Genomic DNA, 16,296 nt, shown 5'->3' with positions numbered 1-16,296 from the left:
TGTGGGGCCCAGGGAGGTTAGACCCTCTGGCCACCAGCACCAGGTCATCAAGAGGTGTCCTGTGCAAACTGTGCTTACCACCCCCCCGGACCCCAGCCTTAGCAAGGCTGCAGGAGAGCATTGAGGGTGGGGCACATCTGCAGCTTTAGTGATGCAGGGGAAGAGTGCTGGGAGCAGGGCTTGCCTGCAGCTTGAGCGAGGCCAGGAGAGAGTGCTGAGGGGAGGGGTGCAGGGGGCTTGTGGGGGACACCTGCAGTTTTAGTCATGCACAAGCACTTCTTTTGAATTACTTTCTCCCAGGGCCTCGTACTCAATCCTCTGTCAAGAAATCCCCCTAGGACTTCCCTGGTGGTGCAGTGGTTAAGAATCCGTCTGCCAATGCAGGGGACACGGGTTCGATCACTGGGCCGGGAAGATCCCACATGCCGTGAAGCAACTAAGCCCATGTGCCACAACTACTGAACCCACGTGCCACAACTACTGAAGCCTGCATGCCTAGAGCCCGTGCTGCACAACAAGAGAAGCCACTGCAATGAGAAGCCCGTGCACCACAACGAAGAGTAGCCCTCGCTCACCTCAACTAGAGAAAGCCCACGTGCAGAAACGAAGACCCAACATAGCCAAAGATAATTAATTAATTAATTAAAAACAAAGGTTCTTTCCTTCAAAAAAAAAAAAGAAATCACCCTAAAGTTAAAGTTATACCTCACTCAATCCCAGACATGAATCTGTATTATGAGTTACTGGCATAGTGACATGTCCCGTGACCTTCAAAGATAGCTTTCTTTGACACCTGCTTGTAAGAATTTTGAAGGCGTTGAAGAAAGGTGGATTGAAAGTTCCTCATCAGGAGCTTTGCTGTCAAAGTTAAAGAAAGTTCATTCTCACTAGAACATAAATTTCATCCTCTGGAAATGACTCAGAGCCTGTCAGACAGAGTTTAGCCTTGAGAGTAATGAGGCAATCGCTGAGAGCATCAACCCTTTCAGGGGACCTGTGCCCAACTAGAACTCTGTTTGGAGGCATTGGGGTGGAGCTTGTTTGCAAATAGCAGCCACATAAAGCCTGGTAAATTCGAAAGGTCTCAGGGACCAGGCTGAGAGCTGGGAGCTGGGCACGATACGATACCTGTGATTTGTCCCTCACTATGGGGAAAGGCAGACTTCTTCACTCCTGTCTCATGCTATTTCTCCTCGTCCTGTTTTCTACCAACACCTCAGATTCTGCAGAACCGTAAGTCTCACCCAAAGTCCCTTCCTCAAGAGTCTGTTTTTTATTTCAGTCTCTCCCTTATATCTTTGCTTTGCCTTTCCTATTAAATGCTACCCTTCCATTCCTTAAGATATCTTAAAATTATAATAGAGTAATACATTTTGTCTTTCATCTATCTTACATTCTTGAAATAATGTTTTTCATTGGGTCAGTAACAGTCATAAACACAATATGTAGTCATTAGGAAGCATGATTTGATTAGACACCAAAATCTCAGACTCCACCCTCACAGAATCATTCTTTCAGATGGAAGGTATTGACTACAAAAATACTTAAAATGTACAGTCAGGAGTAATTTAACTCATATTGTAGATTATATGTGTACAGAAAGTAATGAATGTGTTAAATTAGATCATGAGCATATAATTTGCAAAATCCATACTGTGGAAAACTGACAAAGAATTTGATTTATCCAACAAATAAAATGTCCCAGAAGGAGAAGCAGAGAGAGCCTATGGAATTAAAAAGATATAAAAGGCACATCAATCAATCACAATGTATAGACCTAATTTTGATCTTGATTCCAAAGGCATTTTTTAAAACATCATGACATTTTAATAAGCAGTTATAAATTTTTACTGGCTGAATATTTAAATATTTGTGATATTAAAATATTTTGCTAAATGTTTATGTATAATAATTATAATGCGTTTTTGCTTAAAAAATAATCCTTTTCTTCTGGAAATACGTATTGAAATATTTACACGTTTTGCTTCAAAATTATAATGGGAAAGGTGAAGTGGTTAGGTGAATGTAGATGGGAATGTGGCTGGGATTTAGGTAAGGCAGGAGTGTACATAGATTGTTGGATATTAGACCTGAGCATTGTGAGTCTAGTAGTTTATTATATTAATATAATATTGTGGTATTTTTGGATTCATTTTATTATTTTGTCTAATTTTATGTATGTTTGAAATTCTCCACATAAAAACTAAAATTAAAAGGAAATAATAAAAGTTACAAACATTTAGAATTGAACAAAAATTAAAACATTACATATCAAAATACCTAATTTATTTGTTTAAATACCTGATACACATAGAAGTACATTTTATAAACCTAAACTAACTATATGTATGGAAAAATCAAGAAAGATTGTTAAATGGATGAAATGAGTTAGAAGAAAAGCTAGAAAAATGAGAAAAAAGGTAAATATAAAGAATGTTGACAGAGAAATTGTGAAGAACAGAAATTAATAAAGTGGAAGTCAACAAAATGATATAATCAAGAAAACAAAGAGTCAGTATTCTAAAGTTTAATAAAACAGATATCTGGTAAATTTGAAAGCCTCGATGAAAATTATAATGCTCTAGAAGAATAAAAAATTATACAAATTATCAAAATTGAGGTTAGATTATTTTGAAAAATTGAATAAACCATTGACCATAAATGAAAGTGAATTAGGAGTAAAAAGTATTCCTTCACTTACAAAAGAGAGTAGCGTAACAATACTTTACAGAAAATTTTACCAAGCTTTCAAGGAAATGATAATCCTTATCCTAAAAACACTATTTAGAGAGCAGAAAAAGAATACCTATACAAATCATTTTAAGAGTTTAATATCACAAGAATCACACACAAAAAAGAAAAGAAAATTAAATATCAATCTCACTTATGAACACAAATGTAAAATGCAAAATAAAATATTTCCAATTTGTTTCAGCTGTGTATTTAGTTAATTTTACATTAGCTGCTTTAACAGTAAACCCTAAAACTCAGTGACAAAGCACAGTAACCCAAGCAGATGGAGGCTTTGTCATTTTCAGTGTGTCACTTCCAAATACTCATCCAGCAAGCAAACAGCGAGAGTGAAGGCGCCCACAGGAAGTTTTAATATGGCAAACCTGGATATGATGTACGTCACATTTACTTATACTCCATTAGCCAGAACTCAGTCGTATGATGAGACAGTCAATATGTGTATTCAGAAGGAAAAGGAAAGAAACTTGGTGCAGAGCTAGCCAGTCTCTGCTACAAGTCAAGTGTGTGTATGTGTATGTGTGTCTGTGTAGCTATGTGTTCCAGTAATCTACCTAGAATGTAATGAATTAAAACAATAATTTATTATTTTTCTCTCATGGTTCTATGGTTTAACTGGGTTCACCCTACAGGGCAGTATTCTCTTTGATTCTCTCTTGCACTTGAAGTCAGATGTTGGCTAGGACTGTGGTCCTCTGAAGATTCAACTGGACTGGGTATCCAGTATGGCTCCTCAGATGGCATGCCGTTCATGCTGGCCATCACCTGGTGGCTCACCTAGAAATGTTGACCAGAGTGTCAACACATGTCCTCTCCAGATGGCTCAAGATTCCCACAACATGGCAGCAGGATTCCAAGAGACTGTGCCCCAAGTACGAGCATTCTAGGGAACCAAGGCAGAAACTGAAAAGCCTCTTAGGACCTAGCTTTGGAAGTCACATAGTACCACTTCCATCACTGACCCTTTTTCAAAAACAAGCCATAGGGCAAGCTCAGATTCAAAGGAAGGGAACCACATAAGGCTGTGAATACTGGAAGGTGTGGTTTATTGAGGAACAATCTTTAGCCACTAGCTTTCATGATCTTCCATAAGGCCCCTACGCATCTGCATCTCTCTTACCTGTAAAAAACACTCATCCGTGTGCCCTTCCAACATTAGATGTCTTGTCATATTATGACATCAGCTTCAGGCTTGAAATGCAGGATCCTGTCATCTAACTTAGGTCCAAGTACAGATGAGACTTCTTGGGGTCATCTGCCTTAATTTCAGTTCCTCAAGCATAGTTCATCTCAATCTGAAGATCTGTGACCTAAAGAGAAAAGTTATCTATTGCCACTCTGCTGGGGACAATCACAAGACAACTGTAACAGGTATTTCTGTTCAAAAAAGTAGAGAACAGGAGACACACATCAGTTAATGGTCCATAGCCACTCTGAAATCTAACCAGGCACATGTCGCCAGTTCTCTAATTAGGGTTCAGTCTTGCTTCCTCAGAGTGCTTCTCTGTGGCTCCAGAATCCACTCCACACTCTAGTTCATCCTTTATTTTCCACGAGAAAGGACGTGTTTTCAGCTGAGATATATTCTCAGTCTTCTTCCCATCTATAGAAGTTTGAGGGCTCTGAAATCTCTTTTCATTTTGAACTGTGTCTGTTCTTTAATGTCCCATCTGGCAGTGCTTCTGTTACTACAACTGTCTTTTAAAATGTCATGGGTTTCATATCAGTCTTAATGAGATTTATTCCATGAGACAAAAGCAACACCCACAAATTGCTCCAACACAGGCACCTCTACCTTAGGTCACCTATGAGGCTTCTGTGACCAAGACTATTAGAATTCCTATTCTCTAGCAAATACAGTCGGAAAGGAATATTCCTAAATTTCTTAAAGTCATTTTTTTCTACTTAAAAGTACCTGTTAGGCATACCCTTATTTAGTTCTGAATGTTAATGTTGGATGCTACAGTCAAAACTCTGACTTCATTTTTATTCCAAGGGTACATTTATTGTCCTGGATTTGATTTTTTTCATGATGCCCAGGAATAAATGTTAAAGAAATGTTTAAAACATATATAAGAAAAACTTTAGTAATGAAGAACACAAAAAAGGACTTGAACAAATGTTAAAACACACTATATTTTTGGATAGGTTAAGTCAGCATTATAAAAATGTCACGTGTCAATTCTCCATAAATTTATTTATAAAGTTTACGTAATCAGTTCAAATTACATTAGGATCAGAGATGCTGATTCTAAAATTCATATTTAAAAAAACCACACAAGATATGTAAACCTATATATATATCCCTGGTTCCTGGCACAGTGCTCCTAAAACCCTTGTATAAGAGTACTTGGAGAATCTTTTGTTCGAATATTGGGTCTTTGACCCTAGTTTCTGACACAGACCTCCTAAATCCACTGGAATTTTTTAGGTGATAGGGTATCTTTTCTTCTAATGAGGCAACTTTTAGTGGGCTCCTGGATAGCTTCAGGATGGCGTCTGGTCACCAGAAAGCGCAAGCCATGATTAGAATCTATTCCTGCTCAAAATAATGGCTTCAATCTCTACACCTCAATGTTCTGGGCTGCTGCGCCCCCTGCTGTTTCATCCTTAGGTATATTCCTCATTCGTTTCAGTTAATTTGCAAGAAACTATCCATCAACCTGATGAGGTTGTCTCTCATTTTCAGCCCTACTGTGGGTTTCTATCTCTGTCTGCAGCATCCTTTAAATGGGCCATTAGTAAAAGAAAAGGAGAGAAATGGATGCTCATTTGATTCAGAAGTCCAGTTTTGTTTCAGTAGCTATGCTTTTGGTCAGAGAATTCTCAACCTACACAACCTACTTGTGAAGGAATTTTATCCATTCATTTTTAATTTTTATATGGGTTTTCTTTTCTTTCTTTTTTTCTGGGGAGGAAAACAAATATTGATGTGATTTTATATTTGCATGGTATTTTAAACATCTCAGAGACTTTTCTATACATCTCATTTTATCTAAACTGTTCCAGAGAAAGAGCCAGAAGCAATGTAAGGAACTATTCTCCTTGGCCTTACTGTAGACCATAATCACAAGGCACAGGTTTCACAATGGAAAACTTGGAAGAAATCTTTGAAGATGATCCAAAAGATCTGATTTAGAATGTGAGAAAGAAATTTGTATAAAACAACGGATTCTCAATCACAGGGATTACATAGGCCAACAGGAGGGAGGGTAGAAGGGCAGGTCAGCCAGAAGTCTAAGAATTCTCTCCCCAGTTCAGACCACTTTTTAAATTTCATCTTCATATTTTCCAAAGAGAGAAGAAGAAACTGTGTACTAGTCCCTTCTCTCAAATGACGCATAGAGTACCACTTATTACTATGTATTTTGATCCCTTTTTCATAAGGTCAAATATTGCTGATGCATTTTTTCATAAAGAATGGTAGAAATAGGAAACAAAGATAAACCCTTTTTCCCAACATCTTGCTGCTCCCAGAAAAAAACAGTTAAGTTTCAATGCTAGTGCTCTTTACTGAATCCTGGGATTAAAATTCCAGATTTCCAGAACCGTATATATATATATATTTTTAAGCGGTACGCGGGCCTCTCTTGTGGCCTCTCCCGTTGCGGAGCACAGGCTCCAGACGCGCAGGCTCAGTGGCCATGGCTCACGGGCCCAGCCGGTCCGTGGCATGTGGGATCTTCCCGGACCGGGGCACGAACCCGTGTCCCCTGCATCGGCAGGCGGACTCTCAACCACTGTGCCACCAGGTAAGCCCCCAGAACCATATTTTTGCTTGCAGAAGCAGAAAGAATATATATGTGTGAGGCAGTGATGGCATTATCAAACAAGGACCAAAGAAGAAACTGGGAGAAGGGTCATTTTATTCACTATTGTATAAAAAATTTATACAGAACAACATAAGTCTCTACATGTTTTTATTCAATAATATGAGGCTATGGAGATATATACATATGAAAACAGGAATTTCCCAAATAATAACAAGACCTGCCTGCTCTTCCCTGTCCCTTTATCTTTTTTTCTTTTTTTTTTCAAAAAAAAAGTTACACAAACAAACCTTAACTGAAAGTATACAAGCCCACTTTTCTTTTCGCAAAATAAACAAAACATCTCTCAGTTTTCCCAGCATTTTCCCCTTCCTAATGTGGAAGAATAATTTACTAAAGTATTAACCAGCGTTTTGGTTTCACTGCTGAAAAGGATTTGGAAAGAATGTGATCTGTGCTGATTCTTATCCTCTGGTATTTTTCCCTTCCCTGTTTCAAAAGTGTAGCCTAATCCTTGTGTCTTTTGCCTAAAGAACTTTCAAGGTTAGAAGCAGAGGTTGCTTAAAGATAACTTTGTGAAAACCCTGGCTACTTGGACAAATTACTCTAGGTGCTCCTGAGGAAGAGGAAAAAGAAGTCTTTTGCAGGGAGGTTAGAGGAGAAGCCCCGATGGCAGGAAGAATTCAAAACCAGGAGGTGGGTGGAGGTTTATGGGACCCAGGATAGTGGGCACCTGGGGCCCCTCCATCATTGTACCCAGGGTAAAAGCTCTGAGTTAAATGGTTGTGTGAGGCCAATGGCTCTGAGTTAAATGGCTGTGTGAGGCCAACTCTCGACCACAGAGCTCCCAGTCTCAGAAAATATTCCTGTGTCCAAATATAGCATAGAAGCAGCCAAGCAGCCAGGCTCCAAAGTGGCTGAGCGGTTGGACAATGGCATGGTCATATGAGGAGTAACCAGTTTCAAGCAAAGACTAAAGCAATTTCTGCAGTAGTATATTTCTCTTTTTTAAATTGAAGTTTAGTTGACCTACAACGCTATGTTAGTTTTAGATGCACAACACATCTGATTTGATACTTCTATACACTACAAAATGATCACCATGATAAGTCTACTTACCATCTTTCACCATAAAACATTCTTACAATATTATTGACTATATTCCCCATGTTGTACATTTCATCCTCATGATTCATTTATTTTCTAACTAGAAGTTTGTGCCTCTTAATCTCCCACACTTATTTCACTAATCCCCCTACACCCCTTCCCTATGGCAACCACCTGTTTGTTCTCTGTATCTATGAGTCTATTTCAGTTTTGTTTGTTCATTTTTTTCCAAATCCCACAGGTAAGTGAAATCATATGGTATTTGTCTTTCTCTGCCTGACTTATTTCACTTAGCATAATATCCTCCAGGTTCATCCATTTTGTCACAAATGGTAGTATTTCATTCTTTTTATGGCTGAGTAATATTCCATTGTATTTATATGCCATATCTTCTTTATGCATTCATCTGTTGATGGACACTTGGGTTGCTTCCATATCTTGGCTACTGTAAATAATGCTGCAATGAACATAGGGGTGCATACATCTTTTCAAATTAGTATTTTTGTTTTCTTTGGATAAATAGGAATGGAATTGCTGGATCATATGGTAGTACTATTTTTAATTTTTTGAGGAATATCCATACTATTTTCCATACTGGCTGCACCAATTTACATTCCCATCAACAGTGCACAAGGGTTCCCTCTTCTCTACATCCTCACCAAGACTTGTTATTTTCTTTTTGATAACTGCCATTTTGACAGATGTGAGGTAACATCTCACTGTGATTTTGATTTGCATTTCCCTGATGATTAGTGATGTTGAGCACTTTTTCATATACTTGTTGGCCACTTGCACATCTTTTTTGGAGAAATGTCTATTTGAAGAAATAGTCTTTGCCCATTTTTTAATCAGATGATTTGTTTTTTTGCTATTGAGTTCTATGACTTCCTAATATATTTTGGATATAAACCCTTTATCAGATACCTGATTTGCAAATATGTTCTCCCATTCCACAGATTGCCTTTTCATTTTGCTGATGGTTTCCTCTGCTGTGCAGAAGCTTTTTAGTTTGATGTAGTCCCATTTAGCTATTTTTGCTTTTGTTGCCTGTGTCTTTAATGTCATATCTAAAATATCATTGTCAAGGCCAATGTCAAGAAGCTTTTTCTCTATCTTTTCTTCTATGAGCTTTACAGTTTCGGGTCTAATGTTAAAGTCTGTAATACATTTTGTGTTGATTTTTCTGTATGGTGTAAGATTTGTATATGGATATCCAGTTTTCCCAAAACCATTTACTGAAGAGACTATCCTTTCCCCATTGTGTATTCTTGCCTCCCTTGTCAAAGATCAATATACTGTAAATGTGGGGGTTTATTTCTGGGCTCTCTATTCTGTTCCATTGGTCAATGTGTCTGTTTTTATGCCAGTACCATCTTCTTTTGGTAACTATAGCTTTGTAATATAGTTTGAAATCAAGAAATATGATGACTCCTGCTCTGTTCTTCATGCTTAAGATTGCTTTGGCTATTCAGGATCTCTTATGACTCCATGTGAATCTTAGGATTTTAAGTGGCCAATTCTAATATCTTGTCGCTCAGCTAGTCCTAGAATTCCTACTTTAGAAATATATTGTCAGAAAGTTGATAAATGAAAAGACTTTTATAAATTTTCTATATGGCATTAGTAGTCTTTGCATCTTTTAGAGAATATAAAGGAGTTTCTGAAGGAGAAAAAAATTAATGTAATGTTTCTTTCCTAAAATACCAGCAATGAACAAGTAAAATATACTTAAATTTGTAGGACACAACAAACACAGTGTTTAGAGGAAAATTTATAGCATTGAATGCATATATTCTTTAGAAAAAAATAAGCATCTAAAATCAGTAATCTAAGCTTTCATCTTAGGAAACTAGAAAAAGAAGAGCAGACTAAGTCAAAAGCAAGCATAAGAAAAGAAATATTTAAAAATTAGAGCAGAAATCAATGAAACTGAAAAGAGGAAATCAATAGAGAGAATGAAACAAAAAACTGATTCTTTGAAAAAATCAATAAAATGATAAGCTTCTAGCAGGCCACCTAAGAAAAAAAGAGAGGTGACATGAATTGCTAATATAAGAAATGAAAGAGGGGACATCACTAGAGATCTCACAGACATTAAAAGGATAATAAAGGAATACTAGGAACAATGCTATGCCCACAAATTTAATAACCTAGATGAAATGGACTAATTCCTTGAAAGACACTTCTGCCAAAACTCCCACAAGAATAAATAGACAATTCAAATGGACCTATATCTACTGAAGAGATTGAATCAGTAATTAATAACCTTGCAAAACAAAAACCACCAGGGGTTCACTGGTGAATTTTATCAAACATTTATGGAAAGAGTTACACCAGTTCTCTACAATTTCTTCCAGAAGATAGAAGAAGAGGAAATACTCTCTAACTCATTTTATAAGGCCAACATTAACATAATACTAAAACTGTACCAAAATATACAAGAAAATAAAACTACAGACTAATATCCCTCATGAACATAGGTGCAAAAATCTTCAGAAAAAATTAGTAAATCAAATCCAACACTGTATAAAAGAATTATACACAATGACCAAGTGGTATTTATCCCAGGTATGCAAGTCTGGTTCAATATTTGAAGATCAATTAATGTAACCTATCACATCAACAGGCTAAAGAAGAAACTGATATTACATGATATCAATAGATGCAGAAAAAGCAGCTGACAAAATCCAACACCCATGCATCCAACCCACTCTCAGCAAAACAGAAATAGAGGGGAATTTCTTCAACATGATAAAAAACATTTACTAAAAACTTACAACTAATATCACACTTAATGGCAAGAAACTAGAACTTTCCCACTAAGAACATGAACAAGAGAAATATATCCCCTCTCATCACTTCTTTCCAACATCATACTAGAAGTCCTAACTAATGCAATAATGCAATAAAAAGAACTAAAAGTTTCACAGATTGAGAAAGAATAAATAAAACTCTGTTCAAAGATGACATGATTGCCTGTGTAGCTATCTGACAGAATCAACAACAAAAAAAACCCTCCTGTGACTAATATCAGATAGCTACATAGAGTGGTAATAATAAGGTTGCAGGATATAAGGTTAATATAAAAAGTCAGTTGCTCTCCTATATACCAGCAATGAACAAGTAAACTTTGAAATTAAAAACACAGTATCATTTACATTATCTACCCCCAAAAATGAAATAGTTAGGTATAAATCTAACAAAATGTATATAAAACCTATAAGAGGAAAACTTATCAAACTCTGATGAAAGAAATCAAAGAAGAATTAAATTAACGGAGAGATATTCCATGATCATGGTTAGGAAGATTCAGTATTATCAAGATGATAGTGCTTTCCAATTTGATCTATACACTCGATGTAGTCCCAATCAAAATCCCAGAAAGTTAGTTTTTGGATATCAATAAACTTATTCTAAAGTTTATATGGAAAGGCAAAAGACCGAACACAACATCTAAAGAAAAGAACAGAGTTAAAGGGCTGACACTACCCAACTTTGAGACTTACTGTAAAGCTACAGTAATCAAGAGAGGGTGGTACTGGTGAAAGAAGAAACAAACAGATCAGTGGAACAAAACAGAGAACCCCAAAATTGACCCGTATAAGTACTGTCAACTGATCTTTGAGAAAGAAGTAAAGGCAATACAATGGAACAAAGATAGCCTTTTCAACAAATGATGCTAGAACAATTGGACATCCATACGCAAAAAAAGAAAGAAAAGAAAAGAAAAATAAGGAATCTAGACACAGACCTTACACTCTTCATGAAAATTAACTCAAAATGTATCATAGACCTAAATGTAAAATACAAAGCTATAAAACCCTGGAAGGCAACATAAAAGAAAATCTAGGTGACGTTTGTTATGGGGATGACTTTTTTAGCTACACCACCAAAGGCACTATCCATGAAAGAAATAATTGATAAGCTGAACTTCATTACAATTAAAAATCTGCTCTGTGAAAGACTCTATCAAGAAAATGAGAAGACAAGCCACAAAGTGGCTTTTCTATTTATTTTAACTAGATACTAATTAAGCAACCCCTGAAGGAATTAAACTTAATTTCCTCACAGAATAAATAGCATTTACCAAGATAATCCTGTTTATCTGTCTAGGCTTGTCTGTTTGTTTATTTTTCTTTCATTTTGTTTATTTTATAAACAGCACATGGCTACTAAAGTAAATTTGAAAAATGTAGCAAGCCACAAAAGGAGTTAAAAGTCAGCTCTCTGCCTCTTCCCTTCATTTTCTGAATAATCCAGCCCAACACCACTAGATGGGGCTAGGTAAGATAGATGTCACATGGGGTTGAAGAGAATTAAGACAGTACATGGTGGGGTGTACAACTTGGACAATGGTGAGAAGAAGGTTCTCAAAGGAGGGTAGCCTGGCTCAAGCTGTCAGAGCCAGAGCAAGAGGAGGAAGGTGTCCTTATGGAGGGGTAGTGTATGTGTGGGACATCAGAAGCCAAACAGAGGATGTATGAATGTATGTACATGTTTATGTGTTTAAACATACATAAACTCTGCAGCTCTATTTGCTGAGAAAGCCTAGTAGGGACACCATAAAAATAATGGGCATGCCTGCAGCCCAGTTCTTGATTTCTAATGTCATTTGCTAAAAAAAAAGAGGAGGAAAATTATAAGATGAGCCTGAAATATCTTGGAACAGAAGATAATTGCTCAAGAAGGATGAGGACATGTCAAAAGGACCCAGAAGCCAGCTTAAATGGACTTTTACTGGCCAAATCTGAGACTATTTGAGCATCAAAATAAATAATGAAATAACAGATGATAACCCATTAAATAAGTTAGGAAAACATGACTATACTGGCATAAACAAATAAATAAATACATTTACATAGTCTGATAGTACCTCCCCATAAAATATTTATTAATTACAAAGGAAAAAAATAACTTTATAGAGAAGAAGTCTGGCACATATCACCTTAATCAAGTGATTGAATTTAATATCACCCAAAATGGGAGAAATGGAAACATGTGCCACCTGATAGTTACAATAAGAAGAACACAGCATCACCCTGGGATATCCCTGCTGAAGAGGTAGGATGCCTTCTGGACATCTTCTACCTGGATGTCTTATAACGACATCAAACTCTTGCCCTCTTCTCACTTTTCCTTTCCTCCTGTATGAACTATCTTGGCAATGGCATTATCATCACTAACTCAGCTAAATTTGCTCTCCCTACCTCCATTCTAAATCTTAATCTGAAGCACCATTATCTCCCACCAGTGCAAGAACAATCTTTTTGGTGTGACATCAGCATCGCAGTGGTGTGGGATGCTCTCTTTATCTCTCCCCTTCAATCTACAACCAGTAAAACATCCACAGCTAAACAAAGGTGCTTCTGTCCAACACACCAGGACATCAGAGAATTTCAAACATCTATACATCTAAAGGTGGGTGGACTGGGACACATAAAGGAGGCAGAGCCAGGGCAACACTGAAAGCAGTGCCTGCAGTCTTGGACCGTCAGCCTTAATGGGCTGAGCCCACAGCCCCAGACAACTTGGTAGCATCAGGGGAAGAAGCGCACTGGCCTCCTGGCTGCAGAGGCACCCGCAGCCACAGGGTATCGGACAACAGTGGCAGCAGGGACGGTGACTCTGTTCCTCCAGCCACAGAGGTGCCTGCAACTCGACTCCCACACACACACAGTGGCAGCACCCATGACCCAAGAATCCCAGCCATGGCAGAGACACCCATGACCCTGGATCCCCACCTCTCCTCCCCTCACAGCACCAGAGCTTACAACCCAGGAGGCCCTGGATGTGTCAGAGCACCTGCCATCCTGGTGCTCCAGGTGGTGATGCCAGTGACACTGGAGCAGCAAGGCACCCATGATCCTGGAGGCGAGAGCAGCGACAATGAGGGCACCAGGCAACACCTCTGACAAAGGCAGTTGAGGGTGGAAAGTGCCCATTCTCAGATACAACTGGAGGCAGTAGTTCAGGTAAGAAAACCCAAAAAACTTGTGCTATAGCGCCACCCACTGGAAAACAAAAGAAAGTCCTCGAATTATTAACCTATTGAATCTTTCTAATTAAGTTAAAAAGAAAAAAGTTTTACTCAAAGAAGAAAGGTGTTTGCTACTTCACGTGTCCTGGCAGAGGAACAACACATCAAGTACCATGAGGAGCCATGGTAACATGATATCAGAAAAGGGAAATGACGATGCTCCAGAACCAAACTTAAAGTCATGGAATATTGCAGTCTAACTGATAAAGAATTCAAAATAGCTGTTATGAAGAAACTCAAGGAGCTACAAGAAAACTCAGAAAGGCAGTTCAATAAGCCCTGGAATAACATTAATGAACAGAAGAAATACTTTATCAAGGAGATTGAAACTCTAAAAAGGAACCAAACAGAAACTAGAGATGAAGAACTCAATAAATAAGATGAAGAATGCATTAGAAAGCACTGAAAATAGAGCAGACCATATGGAAGAGAGAATTAGTGAGCTCAAAGATGGAAATCTAGAAATGATACAGGTGGAAGAGGAGAGAGAAGTAAGATCTTTAAAAAGTGAAGAAATCCTAGGAGAACTATCCAACTCTAGTGCTTTTATATTTTGCAAGTATAAAATTATCTGGTATTTAAATGATGCTAACTTTACCTTTTCCTTTATACTTATTACCTATTTATTTTATTTTGTTTTGTTTTGTTTAGTTTTATTTGTACTGAATGAAACCTGTAGAACAAACTTAAAGAGTAGTGGAGATACACTTTTTGTCTTACTTCTGAACACTTTTTGTCTTACTTCTGACTTACTGTAAATACTTTAATGTTTTCTTATTAAGCATGGTACTGACTTTCAGTGGATATTTAACTTTGTCAAATGCCTTTCTACATCTATGGAAATAAAATGAACTTGGTCATGGCATAAAATCAGTAATTCTTTAATGTGCTGCTGGATTATGTTTACTAAATTTTCAGTTAAGACATTTAATTGGTATACATAAGTGAAATTAGTCTCTTTGTGTTATCTTTGCCAGGTTTGGAAACCAAGGCTATCCTCAGTTCATAAAAAGAATTTTGAGTTCCTTGTTTTTCTGTCCTCAAACAATTTTGATATTATTGGATGTGTCATTGGTACTTTGCTCTAAGAAATTGCTCCAGCAGTGTCACACTGACTGTCATGTTTGTTCAAGTAATATCCAGGCCCCAGTTGTCAGTGCTTTCTTTATGTCAACGTTTTACACCCACATGAGTTCACAAAGAAAGAACCTCATTGCATTTTCAGGAAGAGTTATTCACCTTGAACTCAGTGTGTGTGCAATTAATGTTATGGATGGATAGACAGAAATAAAGGAAAGGAATAAATTACTGATAGCACAGGATGATGAAGTTGCCATTGTCTAATGTAATATTGGCAAGGAATCTAAAGAAACCATGATGTCTTTATAAAAAACAGAGAAATGTGAATTACATAGCTGTTAGTAAAGTCATAGCTTAATTCACAATCAAATTACTGTCCCTAGAATGTTAATAAATACATTTTAACTTGGAAAATGTTCTCTAATAGGAGACATCAAGTCCTCAATTCTTAGCTTTTTCAGCTCTACATGTTCTATCAGTGACTAAACGCACAAAAGGAATGCTTATCAGTTTTGCAAATAACTGTGCTGGGAAAGACAACTCTGTGGACATTGGAATCACATTTGAAAAACTGAATATAAAGACCAACATTTGCCAAAACAGTATTCTTTTATATATTAATTTTAGTCCCTTTTTCCTTCAAGAATTATTTATTGAGCACCTAATATAATAACTGGGCACTGTTCTGGGTATTAATACATATATATACTATATAATAGTATAGTATAATAGTAAATATATATGTGCACATATATACACACATAGTATCATATAGTTACATGTAATATATTTTATGTCATATAGTCACTTATATTTATATACAGTGTTATATGGTCACATATATATGTGTAATGAAATATGCTATGAAGAATAAAAAAGAGGGTAAGGAAATAGAGGACAATGTGCAGAGGACTGCTATTCTAGTAGAGTAGTCAGGAAAGGCCTCTGTGTGGAGGCACTGGTACAGAGAAATGAATGAAGTAGAGGAGAAAACGTTATGCATATTCCAAGTGCCCCAGGAAGAGAAAACAGGGAGTGCAAAGGTCCTGAGAAAAAGCAGGACTTATGTATTCTAGAAACAGGAAAGGGACCAGCATGAGTGCGGCAGAGTGAATAAGGTAGGGTCAAGAAGTGAGAGAGAGGCATGGACATATATACACTACCAAACGTAAAATAGATAGCTAGTGGGAAGCAGCCACATAGCACAGGGAGATCAGCTCGGTGCTTTGTGAGAATCTAGAGGGGTGGGATAGGGAGGGTGGGAGGGAGACGCAAGAGGGAGGAGATGTGAGAACATATCTGATTCACTTTGTTATACAGCAGAAACTAACACACCATTGTAAAGCAATTATACTCCAATAAAGATGTTAAATAAATAATAAACTTAAAAAAAAAAAAAAAAAGACAGGGTCAAGCCATAAAAATGAGATCTGACCATGGGAGGGAAATAGCCAAATCCTGTAGGGTCTTGTAGGCTTTGATAAAAATTTTGGACTTTATTTTCAGGATCATGGAGCGCTGTTAGAGGAGTTTCCCAGGGCATGATGTAAT

The 16,296-nt window shown here is 37.2% G+C and overlaps 1 protein-coding gene and 1 long non-coding RNA gene across 2 annotated transcripts in view; one reads left to right on the top strand and one right to left on the bottom strand.

The window, feature by feature from the left end:
* LOC111176742 (uncharacterized) overlaps nucleotides 1–16,296 on the bottom strand; it is a 172,194-nt gene that overhangs the window by 57,201 nt on the left and 98,697 nt on the right. The window contains exon 6 of the long non-coding RNA XR_004023424.2: nucleotides 3,872–4,061. This is a non-coding gene — a long non-coding RNA (uncharacterized LOC111176742). The remainder of the gene's footprint in view (nucleotides 1–3,871; nucleotides 4,062–16,296) is intronic.
* Nucleotides 1,107–16,296, top strand: part of A2M (alpha-2-macroglobulin) — a 73,415-nt gene continuing 58,225 nt past the window's right edge. Inside the window, exon 1 of the mRNA XM_022577521.3 lies at nucleotides 1,107–1,233. Coding sequence (XP_022433229.1) covers nucleotides 1,148–1,233 — 86 coding nt within the window. The 5' untranslated portion in view covers nucleotides 1,107–1,147. The remainder of the gene's footprint in view (nucleotides 1,234–16,296) is intronic.

This window comes from Delphinapterus leucas, chromosome 11 (assembly GCF_059928025.1).
Source record: "Delphinapterus leucas isolate spDelLeu-1000000601 "Yukka" chromosome 11, BTC_Dleu_Yukka2, whole genome shotgun sequence".
In the NCBI taxonomy this organism is placed as follows: domain Eukaryota; kingdom Metazoa; phylum Chordata; class Mammalia; order Artiodactyla; family Monodontidae; genus Delphinapterus; species Delphinapterus leucas.
The sequence above is the reverse complement of the archived record's forward strand: the minus strand, read 5'-3'. Positions and strand labels throughout refer to the sequence as shown.